This window comes from Trachymyrmex septentrionalis, unplaced genomic scaffold, assembly GCF_001594115.1.
Source record: "Trachymyrmex septentrionalis isolate Tsep2-gDNA-1 unplaced genomic scaffold, Tsep1.0 scaffold35, whole genome shotgun sequence".
NCBI lineage: Eukaryota > Metazoa > Arthropoda > Insecta > Hymenoptera > Formicidae > Trachymyrmex > Trachymyrmex septentrionalis.
The window spans coordinates 364,222-383,266 of record NW_017305514.1 but is presented as its reverse complement, the minus strand read 5'-3'; the positions used below and the strand labels follow the sequence as shown (position 1 = coordinate 383,266).

Here is a 19,045-nt window from a genome sequence, read left to right as displayed (position 1 = left end):
CGCGGTGTAAAGGAAGGCATGAAGAGGGCGTCTCGTGAGCAAAATTGGAGAGAAGTCTGAGAGAAGTTTCGAGTTTTCACTCGAATGAACTTATTAATAGATACATCTGCTAATTAACTAGAGTATAAATATCTATTTAATTTAAACACGATGAGATTTTGTTGATGATCATCAAACCTGTATAATAAATTATCTTTATTATTATAATAAGACTCCAGGAATAACTGCAGATACCGACTATAGATATATATATAATATTGCAGTAACCATCTGATGGATACTCAAACTCAGATGATAATAATATAATATTATAGTTTTTTAATTGAAATTGAGTTCATTGATATATACAAAATATTAGGTTATTTATTATAGTAAATGAATATTATATCATAAATTAATATATTCAAATTTTAATAGTAACAAACTTTATAAATTTGTTGATCTTTAATATTTTGTCGATCCAATATTAACACGCGAGAAGATTCTAATCGCGTCAGAGAGTTCCAATCTTTTTAGTATGTTAAAATTTAAAACAAATATTTTTTTCTGGTAGAACATAAGTTAAGAAAATTTACAATATTTGAAGAGAACAATTTGGGGTTGACAAACAAATTTAAAAAAAAATTGAAGTTTCCTCGTACGATAAGCCCTGTTCGGTTCAAACGTTTCTTTTCAGAAGAGCAGAAACGTTCCAACACACATTACTTTACTTTGACAAACACTCTCACGCCCATCGCGAAGGATCAGCCGAAACTTCCTCTCCTGAAATTCGCGAAGACGACGGAGGCTGATAGCCAAAAGCTACGGCACTTTCTGCCACGGGTCCAGGGACTTTCCTCAGAGCGATAAAGAGTCATTGCAGACTCCGATAGTGGCTCCGCGGTGTTTCCCGAGGGAACTTCGTTAAAAGCACCTTTAAAAAAGGTGTATATATACTGAAACATGGTTCGACAAGCACTATCGAGAAACTTGGAAAATAGAAAAAAAACTATATTTTACTTATTAATAACATCTTATAGTAATGAATTTTATTTATAAAGCATTTTGATCTAAAAGATTATATCGTTTTTATTCATGATAATGTATATTATAAAAAATTATTATTAAAAAATAAGATTTTTTTACTTGATAAATTTTATCAACATATAAAGATACCCAAAAATTAAATCTGAAGATTTTATTTTAGTCAAAAAACCTTGGCAATTATTTTTAAAAATTTTTTTAGCGTATAATACAAGAAAAGAATTCTTACGATTTTTTAATTCGATCGGATATCGTATTTCAATATAGCTGCAGCGAATAAATGAGAATTTTGAAGGGAATTGTTGGTTCGCATTATCTACGCTGTAGACTACGTTTGTAGATACATTTAGAAACCGGCTTTGTGTTAAATAAATTGTATAGAAAATCAATACTTCGAAAAGATTAATAACAGAAATCTATTCCTCAGAATAATTATTGTTTATAATTTATAAACTGAGAGATTCAAATTAAGCCAGTCGCTTCGTGCGAATGTATTTTATATGTACATACATACACATTATCAAATTTGTTATTATCTATTAAAGTTGATGTTAAATTGTAATTGATATTTTTCATCATTTTAACATTGATATTTCATCTTTATTATATAAGCAAATTTGCAGAAACGCCCAAAATCATCGGGATGCTACGAAAGACGCATGTATTAAGTATTAATTATGTAATTTTTTTCTTTAGAGCGGAAACATGAAAAGTAAAAATTTTTATATACATGTACAATACACACATAAAACATACAATAAATTTTAACACTTTTATATTTATTTATATTTTTTATATTTCCGCCCTAGAAAAAAAATTAAGATTTATCTCTGACCGCCGAAACGCCGATCGCGATAGAATTTTTCCTTTTTTTTTACATTCCAGATAAAAGCGTTCAATCGTATGTATACTATCAATTCTGAATTTATTTTCAGATTAGTAATTAAAAAGAATCCTTTTTCTGAAAAGTTCTGAAAAAAATTCTTTTTGCATTCTAAAAATGAACTCGGAATTGATACGACTGAATTCTTTTTGAAATCTCTGTGCCACTCTGTGCTACCTGAGAAATTATCCTCGACACCGATATCGTCGCGACGCCGTGACGGCGTACGACGGCGTCGCGACGTACTGGCGCGCATGCAGCGTCAGAGCGCAGAATCGCGAGGTCGTGGACGTCGGCTGCTGGACGGATGGACGGTCGGTCGACCAGCGGGGGAACACGAAACGATATCGCTTCGCTAAATATAATACGAAGGCACGCGATTCTACTACCATCCGCCACGACACGCGAAGTAGCATGATGGCGACGGCGACGGCGGCAACGGTAGTCACCGTTTGAGACCCTTGACGTTCGTACTGTCGACCTTCTGTCGCCTTCGTCGACGGTAATCACGCAAGTATCATCTTGCATCTCGAGTCGCCGAGAGCCGACCGTGGAAAACGGAGTAGTGAGCCTTTCCCAGGCAGGTGCGTCCGACGAATCCCCCAAGTGCGATTTGCCAGGGGGTTTGCGATATTTTTGACGGAGCTTCTTACGGAACTCGATCGATTATCGTCGTCATCAAAAATCGCAATCCATAGGTGAGTCTTTTAAAATCATACTTTGACACATGCACATAGTGTACGAAAGAGAATCTTAATTATGTGTATTTAAAAAACTAAACAGTACACTTATAAGTTGTATAAGAAAATGTTTTTGTAAACTTTAATTTTGAAAAATTAAATTCAAGTCTTCTGGAAATTGATTAATTAATATTTAATAATTAGTAAATATTTTTAATAGCTTTATTTAGATATAGTTTTTAATTGTTTTAAAAATTCTGACTATTGTTGTGTATATATGAAATATATATTTTAAAGATCTATAAAATAATCTATAAAATATTTATAAAATTACATATTTTAGATGTTTATTGTTAGAGGAATAAGATATTAAATTAAGATATTAAATTAAATAAATAAATTTAAAATCATCACATTTTTAAATTATAATTTGAAATATTATCTCGTAGATTTTATAAAGTTTACGCATAATAACTATATTAATAGTATATTGCTGAATTTTACTTTTTGAGCCAAGAAAATTATTTCTCCCTTTTATTTACTTAGTTTCGAGTTTTATTTTATTAATATTATTATTAGCATGATTACAAATATCTCTGCCTAATTTCTTAAATCAATCAAAAAAGATTGTCCGAGAAGTCTTAAAAAATACACTTTTAATTTATGTTTGTTCGTGAAGTCTTAAAAAATATATATTGATTTATGTTTGCAATTATGAAACATCCCAAGTCAAGTAATGTAAATTTTACGATTATTACTTACCGTTAAGTTTACTCATGTCGTTTGCTCGTGTATTGTATCTCGGTTTTCAATGCCGACCTCGTAGCTGCAAATCCATGTGCCGTTTATTATCATTTTGCTGAATGGAATTAATCTCCGAGTAAGACATTTTGAGTGCTCAGATTAGTAATATTTCTTGAGGTACATTTGCAATCTTTCAAACTGCCGCATGGAAGGTATTAAATTAAGTCATTATTTTATTAAATAATTAAGAATTATTATTATTATTCAAAATAGAGTGATTAAAATCGTTAAGTAAAAACTGTCCTATTATCTTTATACGAAAAAGAGATATTAATCAAAAATACAAAATTTAGAAAATGAAATTCTTAATTTAAGACTGACAATATTATGAACAGATAATGCAATGACACAACCGGCTTCTACGATTATTGATCGATACTGCAAGCATTGTGCTCAAATGGTAATATTCTGCACGATAGACGCACAATAATGAAAAATACGTCGATATACACCCACTCACCCTTCTTGTATACTCTTTCTATACATCAACATGTAGGCGCAATCAGGCGCAATACGTGCGTTTATCCGGATTTAAAAATAAAGAATAAATTGAGTTTAGAAAACAATTTAAAAAAAAAAGAAGAACATATATTCTCTTTATCCTATGAAATTTGATTTATAGAATAAAAAAAGGATTTTTGTAAAATCCTACCATTATTTTATAAAATCATAAACAATTTAAACTTTATTTCCGACAGCAATTAACTTGAAATACCGAAATATTATTAAAACTATTTTATACTATTTTATTCAACAATTTGTTAAGTCCGAACCTGCAGATGTTTCAAAATAAAGCATGTGTAAACATTTATAAAAATGTATATAAAAGTATACGATATGTATATAATATCTATGTAATAGAGATGAGTATCCAGAAGCCCGAAGACCTTTTATCTATTGTTATATCATCTGAACTTCCGCCGTCTTCGAATTCCCGACAGCTGTTTATAAATCAAGATCAACAGGTGTGTTCATTTTACTATTAGAAACTGTAGCGTTTTTCATTTCTAAAAATAAATTTAGAAATCCTTTTCTTAACAAAAGTTCTGTTAATTCAGTGTTCAATCTGTGATATGATTCTTATCATAACTAAAATCTAATTCTCATAATAATATAATAATTCGAAAGATGATAGTGCATTTTTTAAAAAGATGCAATAATGCAGCATAATATTTTGCAATTAAAGAGAAACAAATGGCATTTTTCTGTTCTATGAGATTCGTTCTGAGAACTTTGTCTCACATAAGCATTTGTTTTTAATAGGATGAAGAAGCGTCTGATTGTCCTCTATTAACACCAAGTCCACCACCTACTCAAACCAACGAGACTCTACAATCAACACCGATATTCAATGCTCTGGAAGGAACTCCATTAGAAATGATACCGACGCCAACGCTTGGAAATATTAATACAGAAGACGGACTTAACTTCATGAATATTGTGAATAGTTCGAGTAAACCTTTAAATGATGGTACGTATTTTCTACCTATTACAATACGGCACGCAATTAAGTATGCATTACCTTTAATGACACTATGTGATTTCAATAGCATTATCTGTATGTACATAATATTATCTTTGTATTTTCTTTTTATCATTATTATATAGATTATGAATTTAGCAATTAATTTATAATAATAAAATAGAATTTTGTAACAATTATGTACTAAATATAAAATCAAAAACGAAAAGAAGAGGAGGATGTACAAATTATATTTATTATTTGTAAATTATTTATTAATTGTAAACGAAGATTTCTTTTCTTTAAATATGAAATATTCGTTGAGTGACGTTCTTAAGCTAAAAAGCTTACGTAATCATGTTTCTGTATGTAACGTCGATGCTCGTTTATTAAAGCGCTTTTGATAATAGGATCCAATTTCAATTTAAACGATGATCCAATCAGTCATTTCTATCACACGACTGGCATTTAATTTGTTTATATTCAATATTAAAATTGCCTAAATTGAAAAGATGACAACATCCCATTTGGTTGTATACAAATAAAAAAAATATTTTAAATCTTTCTGTTTTAAGATTTACTTTGTTTAAAAATACAGAAACATGTTGAATTATTCAAACACAATTTAATCATATGATTAATTCGAATCATAATCTTTTTAATCATTTTTTCGTAATATAAAAATAATTTCTTCAGAAAGTTTTAATAGCGTTGTATGGGGATATTAAATGATTAAGCTTGCATGTCGCATCGTAATGTTTCAGAACCGAGTTCACGTGATCCCATGGTGGAGTCTACTAGCAGCGGTAGTAGCAGTGACACAAACGAACCCGTTTGCGCACAATTGTTGACACAATTGAATACTGCCTATCAACATCTTGCACCAGATGCTCAAGCGTTAGTAAGTATCGGAATTTAAAGACTCATTCTCTCCCGGATTTTTCAAATATAAAATAAAATTAATGTAAAGAACGATTCAATAACACATTAATTTAAATATTAAAAATTGGAAATTCCTTAAAATGTTAAAGATTCTCGAGAGTTTTGAGTGTCTTAAAAAAATCTTTTATAAATATTTGAATATATAATTAAAAATTTTTTTAAATAAAATTATTATTTATGTCTGTAAATTTGTGTATGTATAATAGGGAATTAAAATGTCAAAACTTTCGAGATTTTTTACATATTTATTGTTTAATAATCTAGTTCTGGAATATTAAAAATGATTTATAATTTTTTTCGTATATTCCAAATTATTTAATTTTGCGCCTATTATTATTACTTATATGTACGTGTATATGTGCCTATTGTGCTTAATGTATTGTATGTTTATCACAAAATTCACAAATTCCGTCTATGCTACTTGCAAAAGCAACGGGCATCTGTGCTACTTCATACATTACATATTTTTACATTTGCTTGACACTGAGAAAAGATACTTTATTAAATATATCACATGTGCACGAAAGATGCTACCTTGTGATTGCATTCACGTAGTCGTGATTGTATTCACACACCCGCAATCTGTATCTTTTTAACTAAGACCAACTAAGTTGTTACTTCGTATTTTCTCATCGTTTTATCATCTCAGCTGCTTGTATATATAGAAACCCACAATGCAGATAAGATACGACTAGGGTGACCATATGAAATGACGTATACAATTAAGAGAGCTACATGCAACATAGGGAGAACTTAGGCATTAACTTTCACTTTATCTTTTCAATAAAATGATAAAAAAGATAGATATTATTTATATATTTATTATATATGGAGCTACACATTTTTTATTAATTTAATTTAAATGAATAATAATTTTTTAATTAATTTTTCAAATTACTTTAATTTTTATGGAAATATTCAATAAAAATTTAGCTGATATAAATTAATAAATATGATCAAGTATTTAACTGTGTACATTTAATAGAAATCTTTTAGAATATATAAAGTTAGTTTCTCATTCTGTATATTTTATTAATTTCTTAATCGCGGATATATTTCGAATATAAAATATTAGGCTGAATCTAAAGAAACCTGCAAAAACGTCCGAGGACTCCTTGTGAAAGAGGACCTATCCTCGAGAACTGGGACGCCTGGTTCCCGGATCTGGTCACCCTAGGATTGACATTTCGTTACTGTGTCATCGGAGATTTAAAAGAAATGTAGGTAGGTGTACTTATATGAATGTTCGATTTATGTATGTGCCTTTGCTCTTCCACATTTGAAATGAAATTCAAGAGGATTCCTAATTTTCAACAATCTCACGTTGACTAAAATTCATCGCTTGCCGCTTTCTAACAATCATCATACATATTTATGTCTTAACTGTTTAGTTTTACAACCAGGAGAACGGCGGCAAACCACCACTCGTTGGGATACAACTGGTAGTGCCGAAGCCGCCCAAAGATTATCGTTTCATGAAGTGGAACTGGCCATTGATACGGAAGACATGCTACTGGTCATTGATGTCGATTCTGACCGGATGTGCCGCTCTTGTTATCGGCATTATCGCTACAATGCCTAAGAAGTATGTACGCATGTTATACATGTTTACCTGTACGAATAAGCTCGTGAATGATACAAATCAGGAAGAACGATTGTACTCAAGAGAATTCCCGATAATCTCAATATCAGAAAGTGGTTATAAATTAAACAGCAACAGCAAAAAATGTTATATATATGGACATATTTTATATATAATTATATACAATTGTATATAAAATATGTCAATTTTTCATATACTTATATATAATTTTATATAATATTATGTTTAATTATATATGAACTATTTTTTTCCGGAAAAGTTAGTTGAAGTAATTTTTTTCTGATAACTGTGAGTATTTTGCATTTTGTCACTTTATGTAATTTCTACATCATTATACAATAAAAATTTTAATTTAAATTTTTCTTTCCTAAAAATTATGAGTAAAATAATGTTAATTGAATAAATAATGTTACCTAATTCAAATTTAACTTTCATATAATGTATACCTAATATTTTATTTAACTTAAATTTAATTTGCGTATAGTATACTCACATATAAATACGAACATAAACATTTTATCAGAAAGTATATAATGAATAGCATTTTAATAAGTAGATGATCTTTAAATTGTATAATTAATCTTAAAACGTGTATAATTGAAAAGTTTATATAATATTGAAAATTTGAAAAGTTTATGTTATTTGTTCACTTTTTCATATTATGTTGTTTTGACACTAAGAAATATTGAAGAAATATTAATTTAACACAAAATATATAAATAACAATAACCACAGTTATATTTGTTAAATTAACACGCGGATATGTTAAAAATTCAACACAAAATTTTAAGAAAGACATAAGTGGATATTTTTAATACAAATACAAAATTCTTCATTACGTATAATTTCACATGAATTATTTGCATGTTAGATGCGACCCACCGGTGGAATGGTGGCAAGGCAGTACCTTCTACGAAATATTCCCGGCGTCCTTTCAGGACTCAACGAAGAGCGCCGATGGGATCGGCGATTTGCGAGGGATAATTATGCGGCTAGATTACTTAAAGAATTTCGGAATACGGACCATACGACTCAACTCGATATTTCCGGCACCGCATTACCCGGAATATTATTCGGACATTAGCAACATGACAGATGTGAACAAGGAGTTGGGTACACTGGGAGACTTCTCCGTTCTCGTCCGCGAGATCCACAGGCGAAATATGAGTATAGTCCTCGACTTGCCTTTATATCCATTTGTGAAGAGCTTGAATGAAGCGAAGGCGAACGAGACTGAACGTACGCCTCGGGAGAGACAAGATCTCGCGAATAACGCAATAATTCATGACATACTGCCGTCCGCGCCGTCCACGGTCGACGCAATCCGCGACGCCCTGTCGACACCGCTGCAGGAAATAAAGAGAGAAACGTTTCCCTCCGGTCACTCAGCTCGTCAGCAGGAGCACCCTGTTAGCGAGGCCATCAAAATTTGGCAGCAGCGAGGAGTAGACGGTTTCTATCTGAAGGGACTGGAACATTACGTCGACGAAGACACGTTTGTGAGCGATCTTAGATACTGGAGATCTCTTCTGCATCCGGGCAATATCTTCATCTGTCACGTAAATGCCTTGGACGCCGCTACCTCTGTCGCGAGGAACTCCATTCTGTCCAAGATAGATCTGATCGACGTGACCCTTCGTCTGGTGAACAGCACGAAAAATATCAAAGCGCAGATCGAGAGTATCACGAAGGGCGTGCTCTTCGACAAACCTTCTTACCCGTGGATTCACTGGTCCGTAGGTAGTGTGGACACCAGCAGAGTGGCCTCCACTATGACCGTCAAGAATGCTAGTGTGGCAGCTTCTCTTCTCGGCATGATGCTGCCTGGGACGCCAAGTATATTCTATGGCGATGAGGTATGAATTACATTATAAATGGGATCCACGAGCCTGGAGAATATCTAGTCAACCAAATTTGCTTAAATTTTATACAACATCTACTGATAAATGTTGTCAGCTGGAAGGTTACTTTGACGTAGAATCTGTTATATCAATTAAAATAGCGACAGAATGTCGCAAAAATGATTAACAATTTATTCACATGATTTGAAAGCAGATTGGCAATAAAAACTGAGAAAATATGCACATAATTTGATGCAGATTGATAGCAAAAATTGAGTAGAATCTGCGTTTCACAAGTTCTCTTCGATTTCTTCCAGCAGAACACAAATTTAATAAGATATCAAATTTGCTGAATTTTTCTAATTAAATGTGCTAACAACAATTTGCTGACATTCTGTAAACAGTTTGGTTACTGGATATTTGCGTAATTCTTATGTTTAAAAAATACGCAATTATTATTTATTTATTTTATTTCTCGAGTCATCATCATCTTTTTTTTCGTTGCAATGCAAGATATTAATAGTAATTCAATATTTTAGTGAATATCTTTTTTTAAAATAATTCAAGAAATATTTAATACACAAGAGTTATTATTAATCGGATTTTCATTTGCTCAGATAGGTATCGAAGATTGTGAGTGTCGAGATCATAAGGATTTGGCACACGTGCACAATTTGGTTCCTATGTATTGGGAGAAGAAAGAAGGCTCCGGCAGCAGTTTTTCTCTTTCAGGAGTTACCGCTTGGCTACCAGAAGCTAGGAAACCTATAGAAACTAGTTTAAAAAACACTGTTACAGAGATGGCGAAGCTAAGAATGGAAGCTACGCCGGTTTACGTCAAAGCGGTGCTAAGAGAAAATCAAAGTACTGCGAATTGTGATGTTAGGTAAATCCCGTTGGTTTACGCGAATTTTCGGATTTGTGATTTTCCTTAAAATTTTTTCTTCCTCTCTCTCTTATAAGTCTAAATATCTTTAATAATTACGTAACTCATCTTTTTAAAAACTCAAGAAATTCATTTTATTTCTTTATTTTGCATGATAAATATATATTTTTGTCTTGCTAGATAGAACAATTATTACATTTTAAATTTTAGATTGTCGACAGATTGTATTATTATATAATAATGGTGTAAAATGTTATGTATGTGATAACTTAATTTAATATTCTTCTGTCTAGATATGTGGAAGATGAAATGATCGTGATTGAGCGATGGTATCCACGAAGAAATTCCTATGTGTTTGTGGCCAATTTCGGCAACGAGACGCGCGTGAAGGATCTGTCATTTCTTTATTACGGTGGTTACGTTGTTGTTGGACCAAGTTACAGAATAAATCGGAATGTGTACTTCAAAGAACTTACCGTCCCCCCTGGAGAAGCGTTTGTTATAAAATTGGATAAGTAAGAGAGTCTTTCGGTTGAAATAATAGGCTCTCTTATATATGAGATTATACTTTTATTCATTAAACATCATTAAAGATATGGATATCTTACAACGAAATAAAATTTTATAAAATTTTACTTTATAAAATTTCAGGGATAAAATATTTCTTGAATGATTAAGGATAAGAAATTTTTCACGAATTGCGTTTTATAAAATAAAGATTTTTTAAATTATTTTTCGATTAATTGAAACAGAGAAAGAGAAAGAAGACGGGTAGTGTCCAAAATAAAAAAAATAAAAAAAGAGAGCGTCCAATAAATTGTTCACCATGACTAATACAAATAACACCTATCTCACAGCATTACAAATGTTATCGTTACTTACGTATATCATATTAAAAAATTGGATTTTTACAACGAATTTTAATGCATCGCGGTCACGTCATACGCATAAAATCGATCTAATGCGGTTTAGTTTGGAATTCTATAATATGCAACTATTGTCGTATTTATTATCAAACCCTGAAAATACTACAGATACGAAAGACTTCACATTTTTTTTATCATACTTCCTTTGATAAATCAAAATCTATTGTGTATCATAATGTTGTAACAAAATTTATCTTAATTGTTGTGGCGATCAAAATATGGTGTAAAATCTCTTCGTAAATAAGAACGATAATTAAAAAATACTTTTTACGATATAACAATTATAATAATCGTTTTGAGTACTTATACAATGTTGCTAATTATGTTTCTCGTTGGCATCGAATCGTACAATTATATATACGATTTTTTAGATAATTATTATATATGTATATTAGAAATAGAAACGTATCGTATGTATTAATTGACTGTGTGAATGCAAAGAATTTATATTAACAAAATTATCTCTTTGTATTTACACAGACAAATAAAAAAAGTTTTGAATATATTCCTGTCTATATTGCATTAATTGTATAATAAAGTTTTTATACAATAAAGACGGATAGCAACAAACATAAAATTAAAAACATTTATTTGATAAAAAAAACAAAAATGTGTTTCTGATTGTTTTATTTCTCTACATAAGTATACTCGTATAAAATTTCATGTTTACGTTTTATTTTAAATTTGTTCGATATATTACGGATCTTGAAAAAGGTACGAATTTGAAAAGACAATAAAAGTGTAAAAGATGAATACTGAAAGATAAAAATACAAGAACAATTAACAGAAAATAATTCTATTAATGTAAAATACACGTATATATTTTATATATTAAGTATGTTTTGGCTGTATATTATCAGCTAAAAATATCAGTTACAACAATCAAAATAAGCTAATATCAGTGTTGAAAATATTTTGATGTCAGCCCATGAATATGCTCTGACCAACTGCAAAAAACAACAAATAATTTTGCTTATAATGATTTTACGCAGCAATGACCATATTTTTCTCTGCAGTTCTAGGTCAATAACTTTTAAACGAATAAGTGAATTTAAATAAACTTTTGTACAAATATTTATTATTTTTTTATCAGTATATGTTTAAAATTTGATTTAATTTTTAATGTTACTTTCTCATAAAATTTACAAGTAAGTACTACATAATATTTTATATAACGATCAAGGCTAATAAAAAAACTAAGTATTTTTTAAATCAATAAAAGAATTATGGTCAAATTTTACGTAGATATTCAAACGTAATAATAGAACAATCTATATAATTTTTATGTTTTATATCTGTAAAATTTTTTTATATTTTTAGCAATGTTTTAAGATGTAACACATACATCTTTAATAGATTATTCAATTTAATGTGCTCGTCGAATGCAATTGTTTGCATCCTTTTGGCACATAATTGTAATGAAAATTGTGATTATCTGGATGGCGATCTATCCGTTTTGTAGAAATTCTATAAAAAAAGTCACAATAATTTATTAATAACAAAGTTTATGAGAATAACTCCAATGCTTCATTAACTTTTCTTTGACAAATAATTAAATATTTAATTCTATCTCTAAAGCGAAATCAATAATAATATTGGATGAAAATAATTATGGATACTTTATTATTTTATGATACGATACTGTCGTTAAATTTTAATTACTGCTTACCTTCGTAGCTATATCAACAAGATTTTCGGTCATAACAGCACCAGTCTGCTGTACCATATTATAAAAATATCCTTTTTGTTGTAAAAGGATATACGGATGGCCAAGTTCCTAAAATCATCATTTATAATAGTTTTATAAAGTGCTTGTATCGAGAAAGAAATTCCGAAATCTAAAAATTTTGTGATTTAAAACACTTGCTATCTATTTCTTTAAACCACACATAAATTGTAGCATTAAAGTTATCGGAATCGTGTTCCTTTTTAATTATTTAGCTATTGATTTGTACTTACCACAAGATGCCCAGCATCCATCACGAATATTCTATCACTGTCCATAATGGTATTCAATCTGTGAGCTATGGTAAACACAGTACAGTTTACAAATTTCGTTCTAACTGTCTTTTGTATAAGGGAATCCGTATAAGGATCGATGTTGGCAGTTGCTTCATCTAGTATCATAATCCGATTGTTCTTAACAATAGCGCGCGCGAGGCACAGTAGTTGCTTCTGGCCGACGCTGAAGTTCGATCCTTCATCGGACACCTTTGTGTTCAATCCGGCAGCCATCTCAGAAATCGTCTCCTTCAACTCGACGTCCTCGAGCGCTTGCCATAGTATGGCGTCGGAATACTGATCGAAGGGATCAAGATTCTGTCGTAGACTACCGGTGAACAGGAATGGTTCCTGAGGGATAATACTGATCTTCGAGCGGAAGTCGTGCAGGGCGATAGCGCCGGTAGATACATCGTCTATGAGGATCTCACCCTCCACGCAGGCCAGACGAAAGAGAGCGTTGATCACAGATGACTTCCCCGCGCCAGTTCTGCCAACGATACCGATCTTCTCTTTTGGCATGACGATGAAACTGACGTCCCTGAGGATGCAAACGCCTCGAGGATTATATTTTAAGTTTACGTTTTTAAACTTCACAAGACCCTTTGTAGGCCAATCGTCCGGCGGTTTGACATCCGGTTTGCTATCAATCATCGGCTCCTCCTCCAAATGGCTATACTCGAGTATTCTTTCTATAGAGGTCAACTGGCTCTCCAGTTCGGCTGTTTGTCTAATTCCCCACTGCAGCATGTTTGTCAACGCCATAGTTTGCGTGATTAGCAGACCGATGTTACTAACAACAGCCAATCCGTCAACAACCGTGAAAGCTATAATTATTGCCCCGATGTAAAGCTGGCAAATCACATCGATGTAGAAGCCGAATGCTCGAGAAGTGGACAGGAAGAGGAAGCAAGCGGACGTATGGACATCCTGATGAACGCACAGATCAGACATCAGTATCTCTTCGGCGTTGGAAGCTCTAATTGTCGTCAGACCTTGTAGAGATGCTCCGAGGAGGTCGAAAATCGGCGATCGTGCTGAGCAAGTTGTTTTTTATTATTATATTATTTATTCTAATTTTCGTTAATTCATACAGCACAGATTAGTCTAAAAATATTTCAGTGTTGCAGCAATACTGCTGCAAGCTTCTGTGTTGTATGGATAAAAATAAAATCCGAAATCTAATTTGAAGAAAACAACTTTAACATAAATAAATTAATTAGTTCAGCATGCAAACGATTTCAAAGAATGATCGAAAAGAGAGATCGTTAGTAACTTCTCGCTGGTTACAAATATTGCTGTCTGTAAATATTGCATGAATTACTTGTCCCTTCGAGGCGCTTGATACTGCGACTAGTACTGATATATATCATTCGAAGATAGATGAAAATGCAAACGCAAAGCACAGTGGGTATCGCCAGCCATGGGGTAACCGCTATGACCATAAGTATTACCGTGATCGTGATGAGTCCGATTACTATGATGTCGAATACGCACATTGACAGCAATAAGTCGACAATATTGATATCCCTGGCAAATCTAAAATAAAAAATGTTTCTCTTTTTTTAGATTAAATTAAGGTCACTTTATTAAAAAGTTGTTAGAAATAAACGATAAATGATAATAAATAAAAAAATACTATAATAATTATAGTTAAATAAAAAAAATTTTTAACAGTATTAGAGAGGGGAAGAAAAATTAGACGTACGTTTAATTAGTTGCCATATGCCCTCCTACACTTACCTGTTTAATATACGGCCAGCTGGATTAGTACTGTAGAAATACATGGTTGCACGCAATATACTGCGAAACATGGCGGAGTGGAGATTTATCGAGGACCACATGCATACATTGAAGTACACGATTGTTTGGAATAGCCACAGTAGTATGATGGCCGCTATCATAGCGGTGTATATGTAGAGCATGGAATCCCGAGACAGTGGACCTTCCCACTGAAAGTCCCAGGTGGAATTACCCATTTCATGCCACGAGCTAGATTCGACGTTTACCCAGAACGCGACGAAGTAATCGCTACCACCGGATACTACTTGGTTCGCTAAGAAGATCAACATCATCAATGTGATCATAATAGGGCTCTTACTCGCCTTAAAGTAAGCGAATAATGTTTTGCGAGATATGTGACCCTTTGCCAGCGTTTCCTGTGTATCAATCGGCAAGATGTCCCCATGATCCTTCGTTTCAGCTTTTATCGAAATTTGACGCTGCATCTCGGACTGTCTACGCTCAATCTCTTTGTCCTTCGTGTCTGCCGCCTTCACCAACTTCATAAAATCATGGCCCAATGCTTGCAATTGGTCGAATGTACCTTTCTGCTCGATACTACCGTTGTTCATCACAATAATCTGATCGGCGAGCTGCAAATACTGCAGCTGATGCGTCACCAAAATTCTCGTTTTTCCCTGATGGGTAATTGTTGAATAAAATAATTAAAATTTGAAATCACAAGAAGCTACCCAAGAGATGTCCTAAGGATGTCTAGAGGATACCCTTAGGACATTTTAGGACATTCTAATCACTCGGTGAACTGTGTTATGTGGGAATATGAATATTTTGCGAGTCTTACTTTTAGATAGCCGAAGATACACTTGTCTACAAGACGTCTACTGACGTGCGAATCCACGGCGGAGAGGGGATCATCCAGCAAGTAGATATCAGCGTCTTTGTAAATCGTTCTTGCCAGATTGATTCTGGCACGTTGGCCACCGCTCAAATTCATCCCCCTCTCGCCCACGATGGTGCGATCGCCATGGGAAAATGAGTTTATGTCTGATTCCATCTGGCAGACTCTGATCACTTCATCATAACGCGACTTATCCATCGTCTGTCCGAACAGAACGTTCTGCTTCACAGAAGACGCGAAGATCCACGGCTGTTGACTGGCGTAATTTATTCTACCACGGCATTCGATGCTTCCACTTGTTAGAGGTAATTCCTGAAGTATCGCTTGTAAGAGACTGCTCTTGCCCGAACCCACCTGACCGACAATGGCGATGAAGCTTCCAGGTGGCACGGTCAAGCTTACGTTACGCAACGTTTCTTCCTTACTGTCGCCATGCCATTTGGCATTTACATTAGTCATAGAAAGGGCGTACGAATCAGTGACTGTCTGATATATAAGGTTCTGTCTCGTTTTGGTAATCTCATCGTGTAGCATGAAGCTTCGCAAACGGCGAATACAAACTAATGCCTGTACCAATTGATGGAGACCTATGAAATAAGTTTATTAAATATATCTTATTTTATGAATTATCTTTCTCGTTAAAGATAAGAATATAACTCGGTATAGCAATCTTCAACAAGTACTAAATTTTGTTAATCTTTTTTTTATATTATTTTTAAAAGATTGTTAAAATTGAAATAAAAATATAGGAGATAAATTTAATCTATATATATATATATATCGCATTTTTAATACAAGGTTTTATTTTTTATCTTATCTTTAATTATAGGTAAAGCTATTATAAGTTAATTTTTACTAAAGATTATTTCTTTATGTGTTGTTTATAAAAATATCAAATTTCGAAATTTGCATCGATAATTATCTTACCCATTGAAAATCCGAAAATCAGCGAATTCCGTAAAACGTTGTAATATGCTGTTACCAAGTACACTTTTTCGGCATTGATGTAATTCCCGAATAGGATGTATGACAATACCGCAACGAAGATACTAAGTCGCGGTATACAGCAGTCAAGAGTAAGAGCTAGTTGTCTCAAGATGGAGTATTTCTTTATTACGCTCATTTCCCGCCTGGAAATAATTAAATTCTGATAACAATTTGATATTAATAAAAGTAAGGATACATACAAAACAAATCCTCATATTAATTATAAGGAAAAATAATGTGTAAAAATAATAATTGTGAATACATCAAATACGATAAAGAAAGCCAAGATCGGTCAAATTTTAGATGCTACAAATAATACATTACATGTTCTTTTATTAAATCAATTTATTCCAGATATTAATAATATCAAATGTGAAAAAAAAAAGAAAAATAAGATGAGAGACAGATATATGTTTTTAGTTATACTTACTTCCTCGCCTTTTCCACGAGATTAGAAAAAGGAATCTCCCAAACATACATTTTAATTACTTGCAATCCAGTAATTACCTGATTCATCAACCTAAGTCTATTGTCTGTTTTTTCTGCTGATTTGAGCGTTAAAGGTGCAATTATTTTTGCCAAGAACGCTGAAATAGTATGCGTCATTTTGAAATATTGTGACAATCTTATATTGTTACAGAGATGTATTAATCGTACGATTTTTACAATCATTTATTAACAGGAAGACGCAAATACCTTGAAAAGGCATGAATAGTAAAAACACTGTTATTCCGATCAGTGCTGCCCATCCAATTTCGAAAAATGTAATGTATGTGATCCATATGATTTGAAGAGGGGCGATCCAAATGTAATGCAGATCTACCAAGGACGCTTCCAATCTAGTAATATCGCTACTCAGAAAATTTACCATCTAAAAATGTATAAACTCGGATTAATCTTTTAGCAAGCATTTATTAAATTGTTCTTTTGACTATGGTTTTACATGATATAAATATTAGTAATACATTGTGTATATATATACACAAACACACACACACACACACACACGCACGCACGCACGCACACACACATAGTTTTAAAATTATTTTAGTACAAAAAATTTCTTTATATTCTACAATATCCCTATTCTTCTAATTTCTGTATTCTTTATCTAGTGCTTCCTCTACGTCACATTTCATCAGACATACCCTGAGGAAATGAATATTTAGCTTGTATCTGGCTCACCTGTCCAACAGATGTTTCACTGTCTAACACAGAATTGGAGAGCTTTAATATTTTTTGATAAATCAATGCGGTACAAGCCACTTTAATTTTCAGTCCTATGTGAAAGGAGCAATGTACACAATAATGCGTAATAAAAGCATCCATGATGGACAGAAGAATTATACCGCCTGCGCTGTAATATACTTCATCGCTCCATTCTTCTTTGCCGATCGCGAAGTAGCGCAACAAAGTAGCTAGTAATAACGGTTGATACATTCTGTAATATAATTAAACATTATTAGAAGCAATAGCGTATATGAAAATTATATTATAAATCAAATATATTAATAACTTATTAACTTATAACTTTTGGTTGATTTAGTTTTTCTTAAATTTACGCTGAATCGTCTAAAAAAGTAAAGTTTATTTTTACTAATGACTGACTATGATAAACTCTTTAATATATATGTATAAAAAAAATTATTTTTTTTTATATTTGCAGTTGGATTTTCTAATCAGATAAAATAATCTTCCACTTATACACATTACCTATTTGTCACTCTAATGAAAAAACTATTATAATTAATTACATATATATCCAACATATTTACAATATTTATTTAGTAACGTAGCTTCCATTTCAGAGCAAGCAGTAGATAAAGCTGTAATTTGATTTCAAATGCATCGTACTGATATACAATTTGTTTATTTTTATTTGCTTAACATACCTAGAAAATAGCTCCATAATTGCTTCTGCAATTCCAATTAGAAGAAGCGGTTTTCCGAAAGAACGCAATAACACCCTAAGTAATTGTGGTTTACTGCCATTTTTCTTTTTAGCACATGATTCCACTTCTCTTTCCCAAGCTTTAGCTATAATTTCACCTAAGTTGTTGGTTCTGTCTTGTGTAAGAGTAGCATAAAGATCGGTCTCCTCCAAATCTTTTTTGTAACCAGTTCGAAAAATTTTTCGGGTCCACCTATATGTATTAATCGTTAAACTCCTTAAATTCCCATATAGTAGATACTTAATTATTATTTTAACTCATGCAAATATATAAATATTTGCATGTATGTATGGAGCATATACAAGTGCATATGCGTACTGCGAAGAACCTTGAACGCGCATTAAAATATTATATATAAAGCTTTAAAGCATTGCATCAAGAGTATTTATTTGCAATAAAAATATTTTTAATATT

At 32.2% G+C, this 19,045-nt stretch overlaps 2 protein-coding genes across 6 annotated transcripts in view; one reads left to right on the top strand and one right to left on the bottom strand.

The window, feature by feature from the left end:
• Positions 1–2,210: 2,210 nt before the first annotated feature.
• Positions 2,211–10,723, top strand: LOC108750284 (maltase A2-like). Of its 2 annotated transcripts, none has more exons than XM_018489640.1 (8): positions 2,211–2,604; positions 4,252–4,355; positions 4,654–4,861; positions 5,617–5,753; positions 7,198–7,379; positions 8,269–9,253; positions 9,856–10,124; positions 10,418–10,723. In XM_018489640.1, the coding sequence occupies exons 2-8, from the start codon at positions 4,254–4,256 to the stop codon at positions 10,641–10,643; spliced, it is 2,109 nt and encodes a 702-aa protein (XP_018345142.1). In that variant the 5' UTR covers positions 2,211–2,604; positions 4,252–4,253; the 3' UTR covers positions 10,644–10,723. The 2 variants fall into 2 exon arrangements, with proteins under 2 accessions (XP_018345142.1, XP_018345141.1); XM_018489639.1 differs by having other exon boundaries at positions 7,186–7,379.
• Positions 10,724–12,415: 1,692 nt separating this feature from the next.
• Positions 12,416–19,045, bottom strand: part of LOC108750283 (probable multidrug resistance-associated protein lethal(2)03659) — a 52,892-nt gene continuing 46,262 nt past the window's right edge. For all 4 annotated transcript variants that reach the window (XM_018489638.1, XM_018489636.1, XM_018489635.1 and 1 more), the window contains 11 exons: positions 18,572–18,823; positions 17,865–18,120; positions 17,376–17,550; positions 17,110–17,266; positions 16,620–16,822; positions 15,636–16,279; positions 14,795–15,471; positions 14,376–14,590; positions 13,010–14,088; positions 12,720–12,827; positions 12,416–12,517 (listed from right to left, as the gene is read on the bottom strand). In XM_018489638.1, the coding sequence (XP_018345140.1) occupies positions 12,482–12,517; positions 12,720–12,827; positions 13,010–14,088; positions 14,376–14,590; positions 14,795–15,471; positions 15,636–16,279; positions 16,620–16,822; positions 17,110–17,266; positions 17,376–17,550; positions 17,865–18,120; positions 18,572–18,823 (3,802 nt within the window). In that variant the 3' untranslated portion in view covers positions 12,416–12,481. The remainder of the gene's footprint in view (positions 12,518–12,719; positions 12,828–13,009; positions 14,089–14,375; positions 14,591–14,794; positions 15,472–15,635; positions 16,280–16,619; positions 16,823–17,109; positions 17,267–17,375; positions 17,551–17,864; positions 18,121–18,571; positions 18,824–19,045) is intronic.

Bases quoted from the DNA above. Each gene is read 5' to 3' on its own strand.
- LOC108750284 (XM_018489639.1), top strand. From the start codon at position 4,254: ATGAGTATCCAGAAGCCCGAAGACCTTTTATCTATTGTTATATCATCT. The intron at 7,380-8,268 runs GTATGTACGCAT...TTTGCATGTTAG, and splicing joins ATCGCTACAATGCCTAAGAA to ATGCGACCCACCGGTGGAAT. The intron at 9,254-9,855 runs GTATGAATTACA...TCATTTGCTCAG, and splicing joins GTATATTCTATGGCGATGAG to ATAGGTATCGAAGATTGTGA.